The sequence below is a fragment of the Vigna radiata genome, unplaced genomic scaffold (assembly GCF_000741045.1).
Source record: "Vigna radiata var. radiata cultivar VC1973A unplaced genomic scaffold, Vradiata_ver6 scaffold_7, whole genome shotgun sequence".
Taxonomy (NCBI): Eukaryota; Viridiplantae; Streptophyta; class Magnoliopsida; order Fabales; family Fabaceae; genus Vigna; species Vigna radiata.
The window spans coordinates 2075454-2100948 of NW_014543262.1; the positions used below are offsets into that span (position 1 = coordinate 2075454).

Genomic DNA, 25495 nt, shown 5'->3' on the forward strand with positions numbered 1-25495 from the left:
TGATAAGGATTAAAAGCACAGAAAGAAATCAAATGAAGACTGAATATGAGTGTATTTTATTCTCTGCCAAAACCAGTAAAACAGTAAGATATGAATAACTCACTGCCCAGAGCCAAGCTCCTCAGAGAAACCAAGAATGGCTCCCTCTCTACGAAAAAAACAACTAACTATCCCCCAAAACTTTCTTCCAGATTCTCTTTTAAACAACCACACCCATTTCTCTCTCTTCTAACCAACCTATTCCCCTCGACTATGCCACGTCACCTTTCCTACTCTTTTTCCTCTCATATACTCTGCCCCACCTATGCTTGGCTGTTTCTTCTTGGATCAAAGGTTCATTGAGCCCAATAAGATTTGGGTCTGTATCAGAAACCATATATACAGGATACATGACATTGGTTGATTGCATTAAATAAAAATAATTATTGGAGATTTTATCCTATACACACACATGATATGCCTATAAATAAGATTTTAATAAGGATGATTCTAATAAAACAAGCCTACAATTCCAATGATCCTAATTAAATGAGAAAACAAATCGGACAGGGAAGATGTGCCAGGAAAGTGGGTGGCTGACTATGATGGTGCCTGTTTGGCGTTGTGGATGACAGACAGAAGGGTCAATCGGACAGGGAATATTTGGCAATATGATTAGACAAAGATGACTAGTTGGAGTTTCAATTTCTATTTTTTTGGGAACTCAGACAAAGAAATAGTGACAAAATGGGTCAAAGAGGATGGTATCAGTATGTTACCATGTTGAAAGAGACATGTAAGACAAGCAAAAATTGTGCGTCTAGAGAAAGAATGGAGTCCACTTTATATAGGATGTTTACAATTACTGCAAATAATTTGGAGATTTTATTCCTACATATATAATATGAAATACCTATATATCAAACTCTTAACAAATTTGATTCTAACCAATAAGCCTATAATTACAAAGATCCTTATTGAATAAGAAAACAATTCAGAAAATATAAAAGAAGAATAATTCTCATGAAATCATCTATAGCATACTTTAAAATATTCTGAATATAAAAATAATATCATTAGATATTTCTCTTATTTTCTAACAACAATGATAAAATGCAGGTTGCTGGAAATGAAGATGGCATAACAGCATTTCAAATGGACATTAAGGTAAATACTATGAACATTTTAATGCAATATCTTGATATGCTTACTTCCTCTTATCTCGTTTGTTTGGATTTTGAAAGGCTACTTTTTTAAATGGAGAACATTTATTATGTATTGATTAACTATCTTTTACTCATTATTTTTATTCATTTATTGTCCTAAATAAGTTATTTTCTTTTTGTATCTTCATTTTTTATGCTAGTGTTTTCTAATTGTTGCAGGTGGGTGGAATCACTTTACCCATAATGAGAAATGCCCTCCAACAAGCAAGAGATGGCAGGAAGCATATACTTGGTAAAGTTAAAACTCAAGTTTTACTATATATGTTGCAGTTAATGAATTTGTGTGTCAGATCTGATTGTATTATATCAGAAGTAGAAGTGTGTTTGCTTCTTGAACTTAGGCATAAGACAGAAAACAATGTTTTATTTCCATCACTCTATCGTGGCAAATGTTGAGTGGATGCTAATCTCAAAATCAGAGAATTAACATGTACTTTCACCAACAATATATCAAGAGTTGTTTTAATTAAATAACTTACTATAGTTAATTACACACATACATACATAAAATATTTTACAGCCTTCATGTATTACATCACGTATATTTTATTTGAGTAGTTTTTAATTAGTATTTTTTATATATTTTTCATTTTTCTAAAAGAAAAGTACTTTTAGAATATTTTTAAAAATAATTTCACTTTAGTTTTACTGTAAAAAGTATTAATAAATGAAAGACAATAGTACAAATTATTTTTGCGAGAAAATTGTGTTAATATACAAATAAATAAATAGTTATAGGGGTGTTCTAACCAAAAGGTGGAACAGTGTTGGGCGAGTTGCAAAAGTAGCAAAGTCTCTTTATTGAGCATTGGAGTCCTTAAGGATGAACTCTCGTATAGATGATATCTGAGTACCAAATGAAAGTGCATTTGCAAAGATTCTTCAACTTTTAAAGCAAGAGGTTTAAAATAATAGTAATATCAAGGTAAAGAGAATTAGGTAAGTACTCTCTGGTAGTAGCGTATATGTATAGGCTTTTGGACTTTCGTGAGTGAAACTCAGTAACAGAATATATATATATATACTTTGTTACTCTTTTTGCTACTAAAATGATAAATACTTTATTTTCGGATTTTGGTTCTAAGTCTGCTACTCAATCAATCAAGTTGTTGAATATTGGAATACTGGATTAAGTTCAAGTTTATCAAACTAGGAATATTCTATAGATCCGAGTATTTTGGAGGTGAGTAGGTACATCAGGTATTTTTGGACAACTTATCTAAAACACTTTTAGGAGTGAAAAAGTAAAAACAAATAAGTTTTTCTATAAGCTTAAATTGATTTGTGCACAAAGTTAAAAATAAGAATTTAGAAGTTATGTGAGAATACTTCTGCTAATTAACTTGTTATGCATAAGCTAATTTCAGATTTTGGGGAAAGTCATTTCATTTTTTCTTGTGTTTCTCATTTAGAAATGCTTATGGAAAAGCTAATCTAAAAATTCTCATAATATATATGCATAAATTTATTGCGTTGATTTAAACACAAGAGAGGAAATGTCTAACTGAAAACTAAATGGAGGTTGAGAGTCATTTCAGAAGAGTTCAGGAGAAGAGAATGTAATTTTTTGTTACTCAGCAAAATAGCCTATAAACAGACTTCTGTGTACTCAGCAATTTGTCAGATCAATAAAATGTTAAAACTCTCGAGTATAAAACGGGTTAATACAGAAGAATTTATTTTTTTATATATTTTTCCAGTTTAAAATTGATTTTCTTTGATTATTGTTGACATCTTAAATATCTTTCTCCTTTTTGTTTCCTAATGTAGAAGCAATGACAAGTTGCTCACCTCCTCCGGCAAATAGACTTTCCAAATATGCTCCTCTGATACACATTATGAAGGTATGTTTCTTGCTTTCCTTTTTTTCCTTCATTGGCTATCACTTAATCATCAATGGGTTATCACGTGTATATTTTTTATAGGTAAAACCGGATAGAGTAAATCTTATAATTGGTTCTGGTGGGAAAAAAATCAAGAGCATTATTGAGGAATCTGGAGTAGAAGCTATTGATGCAGACGATAATGGCACTGTACGAGAACAATGACACTTTTACATGATATTTTTTACAGTTAACTATTCTATTGGTATGCGATGAAATGAATAAGTCTTCTTGGGCTTTTGCAGGTGAAAATATTTGCAAAAGATTTGCCTAGTTTAGAGAGGTCTAAAGCTATTATTAGTAGTTTGGCGATGGTTCCAACTATCGGTGATATATATAGGTAGCTATCACTTCTTTTGCTGATTATATTTGTTTCCTCATATTTTTTCTTTTTCTCACAAATTTCTTCTAATTATGATTCTCCCAACCAGTCACCGGATAATCCTCAATTTTATTTTTTTGTTCCGATTTACTCTCTTGGTTAGGGTTCTATTGTTTTGTCTACGTGACTGACTAATAAGGGACCAAACAGAAAATGTGTGATATTTAGAGAGGCTAGAAAATAAGCAAAAAATAATACTTAATGGACAAAACTAACGACAGACTAACCAAGGTAGTATACGGGAAATGAAAAACAAATTTGTGAGGACTAAATTACAACCTCTTAAAAATGAGGGATCGAATGAAAAATCATAATGTTAAAGTTTTCAAAGAATATTCCTTTTTTACTATTGATAAATTGTATGTATAATTGTGCTGCCTTCTATACTTCAGGAACTGTGAAATCAAATCAATAGCTTCATATGGAGTTTTTGTAGAGATAGCACCTGGCCGAGAGGTACATAATTCCACTTAGTTGTTGCCAAAAACATAAACATATATTATTAGAAGCAGATATACCATTAATTTCTTCTTACACATAATTAGATTTTGGGTTTTCTAGTGAAGTTGTATCATTGTGTGTTGTTTCTTAAATCTTATAGATGTTTTAGAGTGATACTTCATCTTATTATGTTAATAATTATCAAACGATCAGAAAGCATTACCTTTTTATGTTTGCAATTCTCTTGTTGACTGGAAATGTCAAATTCTATGACCACTATTGGGACACAATGCAGGTTTAAACTAGAAAAGTATATGCATTAATCAGGATGCTAATAATGGAAAGAAAAATCAAATTATGTACTAAAAAATGGAACAAATCTGTACTCCTATAATTCGAAGGGTTGAGTGTACTAAAATTAAACCCCCTGGCGATAGCTATTATATATTGTTGTAAATAGGAAACTACAAATTAGAGTGCCAAACCAGATAAGATCCAATGAAAAAGTGATAATAATTAAATAAGAAAACAAATCATGAATTATAAAATAAAATACCAAATCCTAAGAGATCAGCTAAGTACTCTAAAATATTTTATAAAATATCATCAGAAACTTTTCTTATTTCTAACCATGTTCAACTTTCTTTTTTTTTTATGTAGGGACTTTGTCATATCAGTGAACTGAGCTCAGGTTGGCTACCAAAGGCAGAGGATGTAAGCATTTTCTTTTGATTCTATTTTCCAAAATTAACAGCATAAGCAAATAATGCGGGGATAATATTTGACTTGCACTCGTGCAGGTGTTCAAGGTGGGAGATCGCATTGATGTAAAGCTTATAGAGGTATGTCATGTTACTCATTGTTAGTTATGAATGATGCTAGAATTTGCCAATCGCTCAATATGCAATGTTGTAGTAACTCATTTTTCTTTCTTAATGGTGATTGAACTATGCCAAGCTATGCCTTCATTTGGTGTTTGTCGTATTTATTGTGTTACTTTAGAGTTACATACATGTTCTCATTTGAGGGTGTTTGTAATATTCTATTGACAATTTTCTACATGATATGTGCTTTATTTGCTTTGAGAAACGTTAGGTAATCATAACATCGTCTTCGTGTAATTGTGGTGCAATTAGATAATTTAGGGACTTGAAATGATTGCATTGAAATTTCTGAATATTATTGATGACAATTCAACTATTCAAGGTTTTACAATGTATAAAAGTCTACATGACGGCTTTACTAAAATATAACAATTAATAGGAAACTTGAATTTATCCTAATTAAAATATTTACAAGATTTAATTATAAACGAAGTCTGTTACAATAGGTTACGTAAAGTACAATTTGACTGTAATTTGTATGAATTTTCTTACCTCATTCTTTTTGCCCTGATCTCTCATTTGCTCGTTCTGCCTCCATGACTAAAATGCAAAGGGAGGAACTGGAAGGGAAAAGTGGTAGTTTTAATTGAACTTAGAGCAGTGATTAATTTCACTATATTTAATGTTATTTAATGTTATTTAATGTTATTCATGTTATATGAATGAACAGATCTTGAGTTCTGTCCCTTAAATTCCAGCAATACATGCTTAGCTTTTAACTTACCCATTAGAAATGAACTGAGCCTAATTCATCCCAGCATCTGGCTCCAAGGGAGAGCATTTTCTGAGTCAAATAATATTTTTTTCCATATTCGTAGCCGATACAAGACATCTTATACATCTCCTTTCCAATTCTCTGAAGTGAAAGTGAAGCTGAGCTAAACAGTACTCGATAGATTCAGTTAGTTCTTTGCCTTAATCATATCTATCCCTTTGTGGATGGCAGCTTCAGTTTGAGTAAGAAAATTAAGGAAAGCATAAAGACTATCACAGTGTTTAGTGATTTCTGTAATCCATTTTACTGCTATGAACTCTAATCGGTGAATACAGTTCTTATATTTATGCATTTGGCTAAGAATCATAACCAGCATTATTGGCAAGTCTGTTATAAAAGACAATTCTGTGAATTGTTGATATGTTGTAATGGATTCTGACAATCTGCTTAACTACGGCACAGTTATCTATTTGTAAGCTATTACACATGAGAGACATTATTACTAACTGAAACTTCTTTAATTATTATTTTTTTTATATTCTTCTTTCAAGATTAGATTTTTTTCTTTTTTTTTTTATGAAATTGGTAAAATTGGTCAAGTCAACCACCTTTTCATTAGTTCAAGACCCATTTTATGAAGTATGAACTATGTCATTTTATGTAGTATGAACTATGTCAAGTTTTACTATATCTAGTTAAAAAATCAAGATAGAATATGTTTTCCTTTAATATAGAGATTTCTTGCCGATAAACTACTGCACAGTACATCTAGAATATTCTATCCTAGATATTCTTTACTGTATCTTGTTAAAAAATCAAGATAGAATATCGTTTCCTTTAATTTAGAGATTTTTTGCCGATAAACTACTTCACAGTACATCTAGAATATTCTATCCTGATTTTCAAATATCTGACAAATTTGATTTAATCTTATCATATTTTGAGTTTGGAATTCTGTCTTATCATTTTAAGCATGCACTGCAGATCAATGAAAAGGGCCAACTGCGCCTGAGTCTCCGAGCACTGCTTCCTGATACGAATCCAGATAACTCAAATGTTAAACAGTCTACTGGTGAACTAGCTGACGGGACGGAAACTTCATCAAAATCATCCGAAAAGTCTAAGGACAACTCTAGCACTTCCAAAATCACATCCTCTTCTAAAAGGAGTTCAGAGGATGATTCAGTGCTTCCGTCTAAGAAGTTTGTCAGGAGATTGGTCAACTCTTCCCAGGATAACAAAGAGAAAACAAAGAAGAGTAGCAACAAAGCAGTTGGTAGTGTGTCTGTCAAAGATGAAAGCAGTTTGATTAGTGGAGAGGCGTGAAACTGAGCCAATATATTTTCAAGTAAAGCAGAGACAAGTGATGCTTTCTAGGAAAAAAAATGGTTTCATATGCACACGAAGGCTGAAATTGCAAGCTCTTAAAAACTAACAGTTGAATGGTATGAGCAACTTATATCAATTCTCTGTATATTTTGTTGCATTGATATACCTATCTACAAATACCCGAACTGTCAAATCTTTCCTAATGGAACTTCTATATTGGTAACACTGTAAATGATAAATAAGAGAAAATTGTCTGTACTCAAACTGTTCAACCCTGTTAAGTGACTACCAATTCAGTGGCCACACTATTTAGAGGGCAAGTCTAAGGCACAATGTGAAGGTTGCTCTGACTTGTGAATGGGAGGTCACATATTCAAATCATAGAAACAGTTGTTCACTTATGGTATAAGGCTTACATCTATCCTTTCTATTCCTCACTGGCCACGAACTTCATGGACTTTATTGCTCTTTCTTAAAACTGAGGTTATTTACAAAGATATTTCTACACCTTGATCGAAGTTGAACTCTATTTATATCTAAACTAATCAACCACTAATTATTTTGATTGCAAGCATCTGATCCAAAGTTGTTTTTTAAGAACTAAACATGATTCAGGTTTTGGTGGCATGCTTTCTATTCCTGAGTTAATCAACTTGCCCATTGATGATCCATATCTTATTGGCAGTGAACTTTTTTGGAACAAGCCGGTGCCTAAACTAGGAAATCACATGACTTGCTTCATTCTAAGGCAGATAATCCTGCTTAAGCTGGGAAGGTGAAAAGGAGTACTCTGTGTTGTCTGTACATCTCACAAATGCATCATGGCAATTTTTGTGTTTTAGCCCCCGACGACATCTCTATCTATGACCTGTTGTGTAGTTTTCTTTGTTTTTCAATTATTTTCTGTGATGACTCCCTCTTGTGAGCTCCTATTTTGCAGGTATCAAATGTAAATCTTAGTTCATCGTTGCAAGGGAGAGGGGTGAATCTTTACACTGCATTGTATTTATTGTATTCTTTTACGTTAGCAATTAAAATTATGATATTTTCGATACTCCAAATTGTTCGGTGGCTATTGGGCTCGATAATACTATTCTCACAGTGCAAAAAAAAAAAAGGGGGGGGGGGGAAAGATCGTTGAAAAAAAACATGGAATGAACTGATAATTTCATAATTTGCTGAAAATTAAGAGTACAAAATGTGTAGCTAAAAATGTACATCAAATGAGATATCCGTTTATAATTGCTATAGAAGATATCAGATATTTAATATTTTGCAAGATTTAAACGTGAATGATGATGACTAGGAATTATTCTGATGCAGGTGTAGTCCTTTCTATCCATCACCAAGCTTACTATAATCGTTATAGAAGATGACTACACGCATAATGTCGTGACTTGGGTTTTAGTTATTAACTTCTCGAATTGTAACCAACGATTATACAATCATGAATTTGCAATTTGTGCTGTTTGATAGCCACAAAATATTCCCCAACTTGCTTGTCAAAATTCATTTCTGTGATCATCAATCTTTCTTTTCTATCGAAGGCAACCATTAACAACACTCCAAAGTAACTTTTCAGTAAAGCAATTTCTAATCTCTTAAAATCAATCATTGAACATCTCGACCTTCATGCTCTCATTAAAACCCTCATTAAATTTCATCCCTTCTTTAACTTCCTTTGTTCACCATTAAACCCACATTCAACACAATCCAAAATTGCCCTCACAGCGCAATTTCAATCATCAAATTAACCATAAACTACGTAAAAAGAATGAATAAAAAATTGTAGTATGAAGCTTTAGGGAAAAGAATAGGAAGGTTTAGTTATTAGTAAGTAATGGATAACATTCAAGAGAGTTACTTCATCTACCACCACACACTGATTTTTGCACCTTACTGTTCTTCTTTTGTCTTTGAATAACATTTAAATGGATGTAAATATGTATTGGATTTTAAACGGCGTCAATATACATTAATATCAACATTCGTTAAACGGATGTTGATATCGGTTCATGAGTGTTGACATCTCTTTAAAAATATATCTACAGCTTATTGAACAGTACACCTACCAATACCCTTCATGCCCGTCTTTTCTAGAGCTTTGTCAACAAGATACCCTTAATTCCAAATATATCTGTAATGATTTCAATTAGGAAGCTCAGAAGTTCACCTCTATTCCATTCTTAGAAGACACTTTGTAGTTTCTCATTTGACAATTTTTCGACTGATTTCAGGAGATCATAAGCCTTTGTAATCAGCTGCATATCACCATGTTCAATACCATTGTGAATCATCTTCACAAAATTACCAGAACCACCTTTACCAATATATGTCATGCAAGGAGCACTGTCTGGGACTTGAGCTGTCACCTTGAGAAGAATATGTTCTATATATTTGAAAGCTTCAAACGAACCATCAGGCATCAAAGAAGAATGATTACGAGCACCTTCCTCACCACCAGAAACTCCCATCCCAAGGTAGAGCAAACCCAATTCAGTCACCGCCTTCTCTTTTCTTTCAATTGATAAAAGTTAAATTAAGTTAGAATATTTTTGAAATTAAAACAATAATGGAGGAAGCAACTCTCCCACGTATTTCCTCAGTATCATATATATAGAAGAATAATAATAAATTTGTCGGAGGCATGTGTAACATATATACATCTATCTACATGTACTTTAAAAATAGGTCACATGTTTAGAAATGAAGGGTTGACATGACTTACTCTTTACCACATCAAAAAAATAATTAACCATGTTATATGGGGATGATGGTATCTATATACATTTCAAATCAAACTTTAAAATAAAATTGAAAACCAAAATTGTGTTATAATTTAAGGTATGCCACATTACCTAATTACTAGCAAATTAAACAACAAAGACTTAATTAAAAAATGTAAATTTATTGAATAGGTAAAAAAAAATTATTATGAACTCAATTAAAAGCTTCCAAATCTATCTTAAAATATAATTAAGCCTAAATTAAATTAGAAAATGTTTCTAATCATAATACTAAATAATTCTTATAATTTCATAAATATTTTTTTTATTGTGTAAGTGATTTTTTTAATTGATTATTTGAATTTAAAAATATTATCACTAAAGCCGATAAAATTATATACACAAAATTTCCTTTCTTAATAATAGTATAAATAATTGAATGTATTCCCTCTATTCCAAAATAAATAAAGAACTTTTCTTTTTAATACTTATTTCAATATAATTGAATGTGTACATTTTTAAACACAACAGCTACCTAATTAAATAATTTGTCTTTATTTCAAAATAATTAAACAATTCTGTTTAAAATAATAGTTACATAATTAAATAACGTTTCCTTTTGCAAAAAAGTTTAAATAATTTAAAATTAGTGATTACATAATTTGCTTAATACTATTTTTATAATAATATATGTATATATATATATATATATATAGGGGTTTGCTAACTTGCGTACGCCTGTTTTTCAGTTGGTACATTTTAGCAATGTGTACCTGGTTTCAGTAGACAAAAATACCCTTATATCATGAATTCTAAGTTTTAAGATTAAGGATATTTTAATAATTTTCATTCTAAAAATTAAAAAAATAAAAAAAGAAACCCCCAAAACCCTTACCCACCTCTCTCATTCCTCTCAACCCTTTCTCTTTCATTTCAACCTTTTCTCTGTCATCTCTACTCTAATCCCAATTGAAGAAAATCAGAAACACTTGCCTTATTTTAATAACTTTCATTCTCAAAACTAAAATAGAAACCTCAAACCCTTACTCACCTCCTTCATTCCTCTTAACCATTTCTCCTTCATCTCTCNCAGTCAAACATTTTCTCTGTCATCTTTACACTAGCCCCAACTAAAAAAATACTCATTGTAAAGAGTTGAGTCATTGACATATTCACCTTCCGAAAAAAGTTCATTCAAACTCTCTTTAATTTCATTATCTTCANTATATATATTACCGCTGACGGGCACAACTTGCACCAAGACTTATGAACATCCTTCTTTTACATTCTGAGACTACTACGTAACATTGCTCCGTGGCCATTTAATTTTTTTTGGTAGAAATTCATTAACTTGTTTTCCTTTACTAAAGAAAAAATAAATCAAAATACAATAAAATTCTCAAAAATAAAATCAAACAATAAAAATTCTAAATCTTGAAATTTTATTTAAAATTATATAAAGAAAAAATTAGGTGCTTTAATTTTTTTATTTATGTAAGTATTTTTTTCTCTAATCATTTTATTTAATAATGAGTGTTTTTTTTAGTTGGGGTTAGTGCAGAGATGACAGAGAAAAATGTTTGAGTGAAAGAGATGAAGGAGAAAGGGTTGAGAGGAATGAAAGATGTGAGTAAAGGTTTGAGTTTTTTTTTAGTTTTGAGAATGAAAATTATTAAAATAAGGCAAGTACTTCTGATTTTTTTCAATTGGGCTAGAGTAGGGATGACAGAGAAAAAGTTGTTGGAGTGAAAGAGATGAAACAGAAAGCTTTGAGAGGAATGAGAGAGGTGAGTAAGGGTTTGAGGGGCTTATTTTTTTATTTTTTTAATTTTGAGAATGAAAATTATTAAAATATCCTTAACCTTAAAACTTAGAATTCAATATATAAGGGTATTTTTGTCTATTGAAATCCGGTACACATTGCTAAAATGTACCAACTGAAAAATAGGCGTACAAGTTAGCAAACCCCATATATATATATATATATATATATATATATATATATATTTAAATTATATTATTAATGTAATAATAATTAAATTACATATATTTTAATATGATAAAAATGTGAACTATGCAAAATTTTTATTAAATTTTAAAATAAATTTTAATTATTAAAATAAAATATTAATGAACTATAAAATATTTTTTTAAAATATATTTAGAACAAAAAATAATTTAATAATTTTAATATAAGCAATTCTTTTATGATATAGCTAATGTTTTTATTATGAATAATTATTTAAATTTAAAAATATTTATTAAAAAGTAAATGTAAAAGATATATTTTTTATTTTAAACTTTTTTATGATAAAAAAATAATTATAAGAGTAAATATAAAATTTTTACAATTTTATTATAAATTATTATTTTAATTGAAAAAATTATATTTAAAAGAATAAACAAGTAAAAAAGATTAATTTAAAAAAAAAAATTAAAGAGTGAAAATGATATTTTAAAAAATAGATATTTAAGTCCAAAATAATTTTTTTTATATAATAAATATAGATAATTATTTAAATTTAAAAAATTAATCATAAAAAGATATAAAATCTAAAGAAATCATAGACACCAAAATGAAATTAAAAGATATATAAATAAAAAATAAAAATCAGCACTATATATAACATCAAATCGAAATGCTATACATCCTTTAGGGCTTCAGGTTTTTTATATCTCAGCCTTCCTCTCCGCTGGAACCCGCCACCATCTCCCTCAGGTTTCTTTTGTTCCAAAACTCTTACCTTTCTCTCTGTGGTTTTGAAACCCTAAGGTTGACACTTACTCACTGTGTGTGCAGAGATGGCAGAAGAGAATCCAAAGCCTCTGAATTACATCCCCGAGGTTATACTCAAGAAGCGCAAAAGCAGGGAAGCATGGGCGTTGAGAAAGAAAGAGCAATTCCAGCACAAGAATTTTCAATCCATCAAGAAGCCCGAGGATTTCATCCACGAGTATCGCAACCAGGTAACTAACCAAATGACTAAATTTTCCGTCACACGTTTATCCGAACCTAATATGCTTTATTCACAAACAGTTTTTGTGATAAGTTGCGAAACCTTATGGTTTATGTGTGTTTATAGGAAGTGGATCTCATTAGGATGAAGCGAAGGGTGAAGAGGAAACTTCCTCAAGTTCACTCCAACGTATTGATAATCATTCGTATACAGGGGTAGGTACAGTTCCTTGTTTTTCTTTTTGACTTAATTATATCTCGGTTCCTACATTTTTACATATATTTTTTCTTTTGTGTTTTAGTTCATTCACTCAAAAACTGCATACCTTTTCAATGTGTTCCTGCCCTCCTAAATTGGAGGGGGTAAAACTGATAATAAATGAATTTGAAAGTTGTAAAGATTAAAAATTTTAGGTGTAGGGAGTTAAACTAAAAGGGATAAAAAGTGTATGTTTATACTAAAATGAGTAGTTACTGAGTGTAGAGAATAGAGTATAAAGACTATGCATGTACAGGGGCCAAATAGGTAGTTAAACCTATTTTTTTGTTTTTCTTGTATATTTGATGCTTTTAAACTGAGAATTGAATTAGTGATGATATGTCTGTTATTTTCGGTTGGATTAGGAAAAAAGACATGCATCCAAAAACAAGGAAGGTGCTGTACAGCTTGGGTTTGAGGAGTATGTTCAGTGCTGTTCTTGTGAAGCCAAGTGAGGGAATAATGGCCAAACTGCAGAGGGTGGAACCATATGTGACCTATGGGTATGATATTAATTTATGTTTTTGATTTTGTGCATTATATGTTTGGTGCTAGCAAGGGACTTGGTGGGTTTTTAGGACTTACGGAGTTGAAAGAAAAGTGGGGAAAAGTGGGGAAAGTCTGCGGGTTGCATGTATTGATTGAGACCAGTAATGTTCATGGGCAAACTAAGTGTTAGTAGCCATTTGGATGGGTTTATTTATTTATTTACATTTATCTTACTTGAAAAAGAGAATGATTTTATTATTTTCATTCATATCAATTACATTCTCTTTACCTTTATTTGTAGCAATCTAATCTAAAAAGAGAAAATAAGGCAACAATATACTAAAAAATAATCTAGAAGATCATATGATCATACTTATATTTTCTGTAATTAGAAAGATTCTATAAATATTTTCTCTAATTAAGAAGATTCTATAAATATTTTTTCTAATTAGGAAGATTTTATAAATATTTTCTCTAATTAAGAAGATTTTATAGATATTTCCTCTAATTACAACAATCTTGCTGTATAAATATGTGTATAAGTGTTTGGGGCTGATGAAAAATATCTTATGATATGTCCATGAGTTGTTTTCAGCTATTTACAACAATTTTTCCAGGATGACCTGTGAAAAAAATACAATTATTTGCAAAATGTTTAATGTTATTTTGAGTTTAATTGTAGAAACATGAACTGTAGAAACTTGTACATACAGACTTGTGTCTGCAAGTTATTTGGGAAAGAAAAATGCTAAGCAAGTTGATTATGTACCAACTCAACTAATAAATCTGTTTGTTTGTGTATGACACTTGGCAAATGTATTTCACCCTATATGGAATGTGTAGAATGCATTGGAGGAATAGTACTACCCTATACAACTTTTTTTTTCTTATGTTTATACTCCTGTGTATGTTGTGTTCATTGCTAAAGGAAAAGAAATCACTTGTCACTTGAGTTGCTCTTTATTTTGTGAATGTGTCTTTTGAAGGTATCCAAACCTTAAAAGCATAAAGGAGCTAATTTACAAGAAAGGACTCGCCAGGATGGATGGGCGGAAAGTTCCCTTAACAGATAATAGCATTATTGAACAGGTAATATATGGAGTTCCTGGATCCCTGGTTTTTTATTATCGTTTCTCCCTAGCATTTTGTAAATTTTCCAATTTTTCTCATGCAGGAATTAGGAAAATTTGGTGTTGTCTGCATAGAGGACATGGTGCATCAGCTATATAATGCTGGTCCCCACTTTAAGGAAGTTGTCAGATTTATGTGGCCCTTTGTACTCAACAAGCCAGCTGAAGGATTGAAAGGATCAAAAACCCTATTCAAGGAGGGTGGAGACACTGGGAACCGTGAGGATCTCATCAATGAACTGATCGATAAAATGAATTAGTGGCTGTTGTAGTCTCAAAATTTTGATGTGTACTATTTCGATAGGATGATCCTATGTCCAAGCATCTCAGTTTTTAAGTAACTGATTTATTACCTAGAAAACGGATCTTTATAGTCTTAGATAATTGCATGTATCTCTTAGGCATTTGGAGAAGAAAGGGATAGCAGCATGGTATGCACAGGGGCTTGAATTAGTGAATTCTCAATATATTTTAAATCTCAGGAATGATGATTGAAGTTTGAATGAAATTTTCTTTATAGAATCAAAGTTCCTTATTCTTGCTTGTGATGATTTATGATTTGAAAATCTATCATTTAGTAGGGTTTTTAACAGGATTGTGTATTTATTGACTTAATATATCATCAACACTCAACTTCATGAAATACTTAATGACATCTGCACAAGAGTGCTTCATAATGGTAGGTTCTAATGATGTTCAGATGGATAGGATTAAGCAATTTTTATTCTTTTGTAATGAAACAAAAAACTCGACTTTTAACAAAGAAACCTTTTATAGAAACCTTGAAGACAATAGACTGTAAATATCGTATAATTAAATTGATGTTTCCACAGTAGACTGATGAAACATTTTCAGTTAAAGTTAGATTCACCTTGCCAATCTGTAATAAAAGCTTGTATAACAAATTTGAATCAGTGGCCAAGTGTTATCGAATTTAACTTGTAAATGGGTTGTTCGAGCCTACCAAATTTTTAAATTAGATTATTTCAAGAACTGCTATGTTAAACATTTGCTGCAGTGCGATATCTGTACATTTACTGTACCCACCAATTTACAAAAGAATAATATATATTACTGTGGTCACAAATAATATATATTCTTATATAATAATACTAGTTAAATTGGTTTGTGGTTTAAGCACTGATCTACTTAAATAACTAGTAACTCATCAATCAACCAGTATATGGACTGAATCAATTACCAATTTTTTGGAACATTGATGTATATCAACGCAAGTGCCTCTGAAATCATTCTGCTAATGAAAATTTACAGAGAAATAGGTTTACTTAAAAGGTTGGTTATACTAAATGTGTGTTTGGAGACACTGATATATTAGATTGTTATAGCATAGATTTCTCTGGTGTTCTAATTTTTCCAGAGCAAAAAAAAAAAAATTGAGGAGATTTAAAGTATAAAGTTGAATATATATCTACATAGCATGCCCCAAGTTTCTCAAGATGTATTGTACAACTGCTAAACAATGGTGAATATGTGAGAGATAATTTAAGGCATACCACAATGACATTCTTCTCTAAAAGAAAACATGTACATGACCCTAAGCTGAGAGGCACTTCCTGTACAGGGATTACGTGTTCAATATTTTCTTTGGCTTGAGATGGAAGAAATTAACCAGTACTGCTTCTATAAGTTTGATAAATTTCATCCACTTGCTCTGCTGGCACATAAATTGCATCTTTTAGAAAGCTATGAGTTCGGCCATAAAAGACATAAACTAGTAGTCCTGTTCCCATCCATATAGAAACACGCAACCATGTACCATATCTGAAACAAAGATGAGTAAGAATTAGAAAATGCAATTCCATTAACAAAGTTTCAACATTGAACTGCTGATTCTGCAAAATACTATGAATATATCTCAGTTTTATCCATTTGACTCTTCTCTGTTATTTAGAATGTTGGTTGAATTAGACAGTTTATTCTACAGCACGGACATTCAATTTTACAAACCAGAGAAACAAATATGAAAAGAAAAATATCGTGAACATTTTCAGGGAATGTAGTTCTTGAATTGAATTAATATTTTCATTATTCTATTATCAACCAAAGTTTTAAAAAATGGTCCACGGTTATAATTTCGGTCACATTTCTTCTAAATTTCCTGCAATATCAAGTATCCCCATTAAACTATGACCAGAACCAAATGAGCAACTTGTTATAAACAATAAATATGAACCAGTGAGAAAGGATAGTTCAGTAAGAGAAACCGAACAGGAGCTTTTCCAATTAACATCACACAAAAAATATCAGTTTTTATTCAATTAAAGTTCCTGCCATTCTTACTATTTACTAGAATGAAGGTGAAATTATGTTTGTTAAAGCAGGCAGAGGAGAAAGAGAATACTAGATGTATTCTGATATTAACTTCATTAAATAACAATAAAATTCTAAAAGTTATTAGTCTTGAAATCAAAATACTTCCATCAATTTCAAGATTTCCACACACAGCCTGATGTAAAAGAATACATTTGAAAAGCGAGTTTGGTCAAACAAAAAGTATAACAAATTAAGTATTAATGCTTACCCAAGATTAACAAGTAAGTAGGAATTTATGAGAATGCAAGCTATCGGAAGCAGTGGCACAAATGGGCAAATAAAACCTGAAAAAGAATAATGATTGAATTATCTCTCTTAAGCTGAATAGAATTAATGGTCAGCCTATTTTTTACTGTTTGTTATAATTATATGCAACTCTTGTTCAATATACTCCATGTGTGTGACACTAGAAGATATGCACCTCTGCATTTGAATGGAATAAGACAACCAACACTACTCATGAATTTATGTAACACAAGGATATTGTGGTAAGATATACCTCCAGTGTGCCCAAAGTCATGTCTTGCGTCATCTTGATCTATTCTGATTAGGAAAACAAAACCACACAAAAGAATAGCAGCTCCAACTCCACACAATGCAAAGCGAACAGAACTGGCAATAGCATACAAAAATGCTCAAAAAACTGGGAACCTCATGCAATCCTTAAATGACACGAAAAACAACAGATAAAGTGCATAAATTTATTGAAGAGATTATCCTGTAACAGTATTATCAAACCTCTTCAATTCTCAGGATAAGGCCTAGTCCCTAATAGCCCATTTCCTTTCATCTCAAACCAACCACCAAACTATTTAGGGAACCTGAATCCTTGATTAGGTATTGAGAAATTTCCATTGCATGTGAAGCTTGAGAAAGGCTACATAATCTGCAAGTAGACTAACCTAGGAAGAGTGAAATCTGAAGCTGCATATGTAAGGACAAACGCCCCTAAGAAGATCAGTGATATGATCCACCCAACAACTTTTCGCCTTTCAGCTTCAACTATATCTGTACCCAAAATAAATAAATAAATAAATGCATGAAGGAGAAAATCAACATATGCCAAATGACAGGATTATAACAAATGAACCAATGTTAGTTTCTTGAGCGACATAGACTATATATAATGAACACTAAATTGTATTATCCATTAAAAATATTGGTAAAGGAGAAGGAAAGTGATAACTCACGGTTTCCTCCAGAAAAATGTTTGGTAAAATCAACTGAAACATCCTCCTTAACGATCAAAGGCTTTGTGTGCTCAGAAGTATTAGCATCTACGTCTCCCACATTTGTATCTGAACTGCTCAAACTATACCGCTTCAACACTGAAGCAATTGAATCCTTGAGAGATGGAGGCAGCGGGACTTCATTTGGAGGGACATATCTTAGGATCAACACAGACATTGCCACCATGGTAAATGCTAAAAGTGTACCCACACTAACCTGCAGGAGAAAAGTTATATACATATTAGTACAAATATCGACATATACATATTAGAACTACCTTAGGAATACTTGATGTCAACAGAGTATGGAATCAAAAAAGCGAAAAAATATTCTAGCCATATTGGAAAAATAACCGACATTCACGTCAACTAGAAATAATGTTAGATACAATATGTAAGTAAAGCCACTTATAATTTTATAAATCGGTTTTGTAAGATTAAATTAGGTCAAAGATACTTTGCAAGATGATATTAGAACTGACCCTCATAAGGGATCACTCACCATTATATACACTTACTATGACCAGAGTTGGACATATGAGGGGCAATCCTGTCACAAATTTTGTTGGTTAAGTTAGGTCTAAACTACTTTGTAAGATGGTATTCCAACCTATGCCAGATCTACTAAAAGGGTTACTCACCACCATGTTATAAACCAAGCCCAATTGTGGGGCAATCCTATTGGACTAGACTGATATAAAAACTCGTCATTTAACTTCTCCAAAGCAAGGTATAAGTTGATTTTAGCTTTTGGAGAAAAAATATTTCTCCTTCCTGTGAGTGTAAGGAAAAATCTATGTGAACTGAACCAAAGTAAATTTAGTTACCGTACTATTCAAGGAGAGTGAACTAATAATGGTGTTGGTAAAGAGTGTTATTAGAGGAATGTTAGTTGCTATAACGCACTATTTCATTTAGCAACGAAACTTGTATCCACTGAATCTAAAAATTGTAGCAACCAAGTTCCAGACTTACCATCCCTGCCAATTCAGAGACTTCCATAGAAAATGCCAAGCCTGCAGCCACAATGCCAGTAACTATTGTGCCCTTAACAGGAACCTGAGTCTTCTTATTTATATCAGCACAAAAAGGTGGCAGCAATCCATCTCTTGCCATAGACATCAAAATTCGTGGCTGAGAAACATTTAACAAAACACAATGGTAACTTTGCCTGTTAACTCAATACTTCAGAAAAAAAAAGGGGGGGACAAAGTTTGTGATAACTGCTGGTACAAGCAATCATAGAATGAAGCACGAAAGAAACGCAGCATATATTTGAATATGATGATTCGAATGAAATTCAGTACACTGCACCTTGGTCTTCTAGTTCATTACATAATTCTCTTAAGAATCAAGCTTAGTGGTTAAAAAATATCAATAAAATTAAACTTTTAATGAAAATCACAGTGAGGGTGCCTTGGAAATAATATCAGAAATTGAGACGTTTCTGTTTGCTCAGTCTTTTCAGGTTGAATTTAATTATAAACCTTGTCTTGTGGAAAAGTTAGGTGTTTGGTCAGTGGTTAAGTAAAAATGAGTGGTAGCATATTTACATCTCTCTTGCATGTATTAAACCTTTTGTAAAATATAACCCACTGCACTAAACAGATTTGATATCATTGCTTTTCTCCCTTCTTCCATCGTATATCTTCACAAGAAAAACCCTATTCTCAGTTTCTTTCTGGATTTACAACCTTTACAGTTTTTCTGATTTAATAACAAAAATAGTGAGTTGCATTGATACATTTTGCATGAAAACTTTCCACTTTTGGTTTCTTAACCAGTATTCCAAGGGAATTTATTAACATTCTCTTTGAAATAATTAAGTCACATAAATCCCAAATTAAGACCCACAAGTACTAATACGTACAAATACCCTTTTATCTCTCAAACTAAAACAGCTCATAAACAAAAAGGTGTGTCAATTTGTCTTGTTAGGTACATCCTTAATATGAGAATATAGAGTTTGCCGTGTGTTCAATACAAAACTTACACATCCCCAGAATAACGAAGATTTATATTTACCCATAAAAGTGATACTTTAAAGTACTTCAATAGTTTATAATTTTAACCATACATTAAAAAAAATACAGGAGAACAACTTTGGCCTAATAAAGAGTAAGCACATATGAAATATATTAAATTCACAGCAGAAAAATAAGAGAATAAACAATTACAGAGGTGACAAACCCACCTGGGTTTAGATTAACTTACCTGGGGAAGTATCCCACCCAACAATGCTGAACAGAGAGCTGTGCAAGCACCAGCATTTATAATGTAACTGCAATCACAAACAAGAAATTTGTCTATGGTGACATAACATCTACATAGATTAAGAAACTAAAATTTGATGAAGAATCAGATGCAAAATTGTAATGTCTAAACTTACGCTGCCCATTCCATTCCTTGTTCAGCAAATGCAGAAGATATTGGTGTATCCGGTTCAATTGCATAATAAGGTACTAAACCAACTACAACAAGGGACACCATCATATATATCCCACAGCAAAGAAACAATGCACCTGCAATACCTAGGGGTAAATCTCGTTGAGGATTTTTCACCTGTTTCATCAAGTGAAACATTATCAGCAAGTTCGAACAATTGAGCATCCTCAAGCATGCATATATGTTTGGTGTAAATTATTTTGGAGAAATAATTGCCTCTTTTTGGGTAAATACTTTTTGTTTCTGGTGAACTCAAGCTATCCCAGTTGGGAGCCAAGGATTAATCTTCCGAAATATTGAGATTCATATATGAAGTTCATATCAGACAAATGCTTTTCTATACATACGGAGCTCTCAGGACTAAACTTCTGATCACATAATCAAAGAACAAAATTATCTGTCAATAACATACTAGGTTTGAAACCTAGTTAAATTTTTATCTCTCAAAATGCTTTTAGTTTCTAAATAAAATTATTTGGTTGTAGTTCTTAAATGTAACAGAAACATTAGTATTTTCCCTACAGACAAAATATATATGTTGAGACCAAAATTATCTTTTTGTTATTAAGAAAATTGAGCTGACAAAATAATATAAACTGAACCAATAAACTGACACTATCATTATTACCTCTTCAGCAGTGCTGGCAACTGCATCAAAGCCTATGTATGCAAAGAATACTGTGGCAGAACCAGCTAGTATCCCATTAAAACCAAAGGGAAAAAGTCTGTGAAAGCAAAAGAGACAAGCCTTAGGTAATTAGAGACCAAACATATAACATAGGAGAAGTGCAAAAGCAAAAATTTAAAGTACCAATCAGGAGTTTTGTCAAATGAAACAGTACCCCATAGGAAGATCATATCCAAGCCAACCAGACTTGAATCCCATGTAACCACCAGCTACTATGACAAAAAGCAATGCACATATATTCACTGCTGTCACTATTCCTTGTACCACTGTACTCTGCATGTATTAAGCACTCTAAATTTTTGGATATTTTAGCTTAGAAAACAAATAAAGAACAGTGACAGGGTGAATATGTTCATTGTGCAAAGCTCACGGTTCACATACAAAGGATCCATGCAGTATCTTAAACGAACAGAAAGAAAACAATATCACTCATATATACAAAGAAGAAATATTAGTATACGAACTCCTATATTACATCAATTTTTCAAATAATACTTTGTAATAAAACATTTTATACTTTGTAAATTTCTGTATTTTCAGTAACTTTATTTTACAAAATGTCTACTCGTGTAAAGATTTATAAATAAGCCTTTGTTAGCTGATCATTACTAAAATTTGGTTAGTTTTTACTTTTTATAATCACAATAGCCTATACTGAAGGACTTAGGTAGATCATGTAAATTTAATTCCTAGATAAAAGTAGATAAAAGTAAGAAAATTGAATAGGTCATTGTGATTTAGTAAAAGCTTGTAATAATAGAAAATTACCTCCTTGATGCCCAGACACAAGAGTCCTGTAACAAGTAATACCAAGATTGCTGCACATGGGTCTACAACTATATCCATTCCAGAAATATGGTACCGCGATATGAACACTGGTAAATTCTCCTTACCAAAAAGTGCAGTCTAATCACACATTTCATTCATGTCAGTGTTTGAAATCACCTTTTCTTGCAATTGGTTAAGCTAAAAGCAAGCAAAACATTCTATACAAATTCTCAAATTCATAAACCTGACAACCAAAAAACTGAACTAACAACGCACCAAATTGGGGGTTACGCCACGAGCAACAGCAGCACTGCCAATTGTATATTCCAAAATCAAGGACCAACCAATCAACCAAGCAACACTGAAAGTAAAAGTAACCATCATTACTATGAATGTGAGAAGAAAAGAAACCGCCAAATAAGGCTGCTAACACTGAATGATGCAATTAGACAATGGAAAAGAAAAACAAGAATGATACTTAAAGGACATAGATGTTATATAAATTGGTATACAACGTTAAAACATAAAAAAGAGTACCCTTCTCCAATACATATGTATGAATAGTGATATGCACTCCCTGCAGAAGGGCATCTACTAGCCAACTCTGCATAACAAAAGGCAGAAAGACCAGCTGCTAATCCAGCAATCAGAAAAGAAATGGCCAAAGCAGGTCCAGCATGCTCCCGTGCAACTGTTCCCACCAGAACATACACTCCAGCACCAATTGTTGAACCAACACCTGATCATCATATACCAATGTCAAACTCAATTGCAAAACAATTAATGTGTGTTCATTAGAAGCTAAAAAATTAGGAAAATAAACACACTAATATGTCTTAGGAATCTTGGTGTCAGTTTGAATCCCAAAGTGAGAAAATTGAGCAATATAAGAAAATGAAAGACTTCAATTTTTTGTTTTGAAATTGGTGCTGTAATTTCTTTTATAAATTGGTTTATAATGAAAGTAACTTTAATCATAACTGTAGTAAATATAATATCACAGAGGAATTTTCTTTGACTTTGGAAGACTGTGAAAACACAATCATGACAAAAATATAAAATAAAAAAGGGAAGGAATATGTCGTTCTGCCAATAAGAAAAGAGGAAATCCGACAAATGTACCAATCAAGCGGTCAAACATGAAGACAAACCAAACATTTTTCCACATCACCCGAAAATTGTAACAATTCCAGGAACGTATCCCAGATGAAAACATGATTAAAGATGAGATTTTTAATTAAAAAAGAAGAAGAAGAAGAAGAAGAAGAAGAAGAAGGAGAGGAAAGGAATTGAATTAATCACCAATAGCAATGAGATGAGGAACAGTTAACTCCCTGGCAAGAGAAGGCTGAGAGTAATTCCTACTTTGAGAATCAACCTGCTTCCTCCTAGTTAAAAACTTGAAGGAACCCCCTGAACCATTTTGTGATTGTGAACCAATTGAAACACCCATCAAAGAAAAAAAAAAACACACACACACACAGACACGAATATTTGCTAGCTCAACCACAAAGCCAAGTCTCCCTTAATGAAAAACAAAATCAACTTTGTCCCAAGATCAAAGTGCACAACACAAAGGTGGTGGTGGTGTGGCCAAAATTAACTAATGTCGTATAATTCTCCTTGCTCTGTTGATGGGGTTGTTGTCGTTATGGATAAAAGTGGCAAAATAAGAATCTGAAATCGAAATTGTTTGCGTCTTTCCTTGCTTGATGGTGGTGACCAATGCTGACAGATTGACAAAAACGAATGAAAGGGTAAAGGAATGCTTAACGCCAAATGGTAACGCTATAAAAGGTATCATTGAGAAAGTAGGGGCAATTATATATAGTAATTGTTTGCGTCTTTCCTTGCATGTCAGCTATCTTATGTTTATAGTTAACTCAAAACGTATGGATATGTTTAAAAAATATATGGGAGTCTGTCAGACAACCCTGCGACCATCCCAATTCGCTAGAACGGGAACGATCCTCTACAGGAGGTGATGAACACAGTCCGTAAACTGAGTCAACACTACCGTTAATCACGCTCTGATCACAGGGTCATGGTTCATCCACCAGACTTCAGTTCCTGTCTCCTTAGAACTTAAGGATACAGAGGTACGAGCCTATAGAACAGATCCTGTTCAAGTAAGGTCGTGGCCAGAGCTATCTGATTCGCGTTTATAAATGTACTTTATTTTCAAAAGTCTTTCGATGTGGGACTATATTTGCTGTTGTCATTGTGAACAGTTCCTGTCTAGCTAGTTTCTTATTACTTGCAATCTGAAGACGATGTTTGTGGCGGCAAGTCGGATTGTAATCTCAACATTTACCAGTTAGATAAACATTCTAATCTGCATTATATGTTTAAAATTAACTGTAAACCATAATTTATATAAAACTCACCGACTACATAAAATGAATTTTGAAAAGTATGAGTAGTATTCTTATTTTTACTATGTTTTTCGAAAAGAAATGAAAAGATTGTTTCCTTGGTGATTTAATCAATCATCCAATTGATGGAAGTTTTATTCACTCAATGCATAAACCATATTTGTAAAGTAATTTTATTTGAACTTGTTAATTAAAGAAATTAATTTTATTTGAAGTGTTTTTGAATCTTTTAACATTTATTTGTATTTAATTTAAAATAATATTGCTTTTAAAGTGTGTTTAGTCAATTAGAATGTCTTAATTAAATAAATTATTTGTTTTATTTATCTAAATTTTATCTTTATCAACATTTCACTGATATAATGTAAGGGTCCTTTTATTTTAAAGCCAATTGGGCCTTTGCAAAAGGCCGCAGCCCAACAAACCCTTGGCCACTTGAGCTTTAGAGGGGGGTTTAGTTTTCAGAAACTACTTTGTCATTCTGCAGAATCTCACTCTCTCTCAGAACCCTGATCCTAATTCCTCTCCCTTCTCTCTACCATTTCAGAAAATTAAGCCAACCAATCTCTAATTTCTTGCTGCCAAATTACTCCTGGTGCGAAGAGCTTCAAACCCCACCGAATATTTCTTCGTTTCGTTCGGTAAGTAAATTTTCCCTCTTCTCCTTCTTCATTGTTCATGTTCAAGATTTTATCTTTTTCTGATTCTTGAACTCTATGCGGTTTTTGTCTTTTCGTTCTCATTTTTATTCTAGCTCAAAAAGGACTAAAATCTATCACTCGTTCGATTATCCGTAAGTTCCTTTGTGTCCTAACTGATAGGGGCACTCTAAAAGCTTGGGTTGAGCTTGCTGCGGTTTATTTCCAGGTAAGGGGAGCTTTAATTATATAAATATAGTTTGTTTGAATTTTTATGGTTGGATTGGAGTTTATACTATGGTATGTTAAATTGTTTTTGTGAATGAATGAATCTGTTGTTGTCTTTCACATGAGAGGTGTAATTGTAGTATATTTTTGGTGCATATATATATATATATATATATATATATATATATATATATATATTGGTGATGTAAATTTAATGGGCGAGTATTGGTTCTGGATATACTGAGGTACATTTTGTGTAACTGGGAATTCCAGTTATGTTGTCGATTTGGTGAAGGGGACTTGGGTTGTGTAGTATTTAGGCCTGTGAGTGGAAGTGAGGTACTGATTTAAGGGAAGGGAGGTCTAGAAAACAGTACAATGATCATAATAC

General features: G+C 31.9%; 3 protein-coding genes across 5 annotated transcripts in view; 2 read left to right on the top strand and 1 right to left on the bottom strand.

Moving 5' to 3' along the window:
- LOC106753910 (polyribonucleotide nucleotidyltransferase 1, chloroplastic) overlaps positions 1–7893 on the top strand; it is a 49881-nt gene extending 41988 nt beyond the window's left edge. Inside the window, exons 16-25 of one of the 2 annotated variants that reach the window (XR_002666835.1) lie at positions 1099–1146; positions 1365–1437; positions 2976–3049; positions 3131–3238; positions 3334–3428; positions 3863–3926; positions 4572–4625; positions 4712–4753; positions 6495–6955; positions 7525–7893. Coding sequence is in view for 1 of the 2 variants with exons in the window: in XM_022777691.1 (XP_022633412.1) it covers positions 1099–1146; positions 1365–1437; positions 2976–3049; positions 3131–3238; positions 3334–3428; positions 3863–3926; positions 4572–4625; positions 4712–4753; positions 6495–6836 (900 nt within the window). In the remaining variant the exon portion in view is untranslated. Of the gene's footprint in view, positions 1–1098; positions 1147–1364; positions 1438–2975; positions 3050–3130; positions 3239–3333; positions 3429–3862; positions 3927–4571; positions 4626–4711; positions 4754–6494; positions 7096–7524 lie in introns of those variants that run through there. The other variant, XM_022777691.1, reaches the window with a different exon arrangement.
- A 4310-nt stretch (positions 7894–12203) lies between these two features.
- Positions 12204–14922, top strand: LOC106753779 (60S ribosomal protein L7-1). Its single transcript, XM_014635631.2, has 6 exons — positions 12204–12284; positions 12366–12532; positions 12649–12737; positions 13146–13283; positions 14256–14358; positions 14444–14922. Exons 2-6 carry the CDS (start codon positions 12368–12370, stop codon positions 14657–14659), a joined length of 711 nt encoding a protein of 236 aa, XP_014491117.1. The 5' UTR covers positions 12204–12284; positions 12366–12367; the 3' UTR covers positions 14660–14922.
- A 779-nt stretch (positions 14923–15701) lies between these two features.
- On the bottom strand, positions 15702–24002 carry LOC106753826 (cationic amino acid transporter 2, vacuolar). Of its 2 annotated transcripts, XM_014635689.2 has the most exons (14): positions 23166–24002; positions 22401–22602; positions 22140–22224; positions 21864–22001; positions 21250–21368; positions 21036–21132; positions 20352–20524; positions 20177–20243; positions 18938–19096; positions 17924–18179; positions 17636–17741; positions 17233–17345; positions 16942–17017; positions 15702–16181 (listed from the first exon to the last, which is right to left on the bottom strand). In XM_014635689.2, exons 1-14 carry the CDS (start codon positions 23314–23316, stop codon positions 16025–16027), a joined length of 1899 nt encoding a protein of 632 aa, XP_014491175.1. In that variant the 5' UTR covers positions 23317–24002; the 3' UTR covers positions 15702–16024. The 2 variants fall into 2 exon arrangements, 1 of the variants encoding a protein (XP_014491175.1); XR_002666871.1 differs by lacking the exons at positions 15702–16181; positions 16942–17017 and having other exon boundaries at positions 17294–17345; positions 17472–17741.
- Positions 24003–25495: the final 1493 nt, after the last annotated feature.

Bases quoted from the DNA above. Each gene is read 5' to 3' on its own strand.
- LOC106753779 (XM_014635631.2), top strand. From the start codon at position 12,368: ATGGCAGAAGAGAATCCAAAGCCTCTGAATTACATCCCCGAGGTTATA. The intron at 12,533-12,648 runs GTAACTAACCAA...GTGTGTTTATAG, and splicing joins TCCACGAGTATCGCAACCAG to GAAGTGGATCTCATTAGGAT. The intron at 14,359-14,443 runs GTAATATATGGA...TTTCTCATGCAG, and splicing joins ATAATAGCATTATTGAACAG to GAATTAGGAAAATTTGGTGT.
- LOC106753826 (XM_014635689.2), bottom strand. From the start codon at position 23,316: ATGGGTGTTTCAATTGGTTCACAATCACAAAATGGTTCAGGGGGTTCC. The intron at 21,133-21,249 runs GTACTGTTTCAT...TTGCTTTCACAG, and splicing joins GGATATGATCTTCCTATGGG to ACTTTTTCCCTTTGGTTTTA. The intron at 17,742-17,923 runs GTGAGTTATCAC...TTTTGGGTACAG, and splicing joins ACATTTTTCTGGAGGAAACC to ATATAGTTGAAGCTGAAAGG.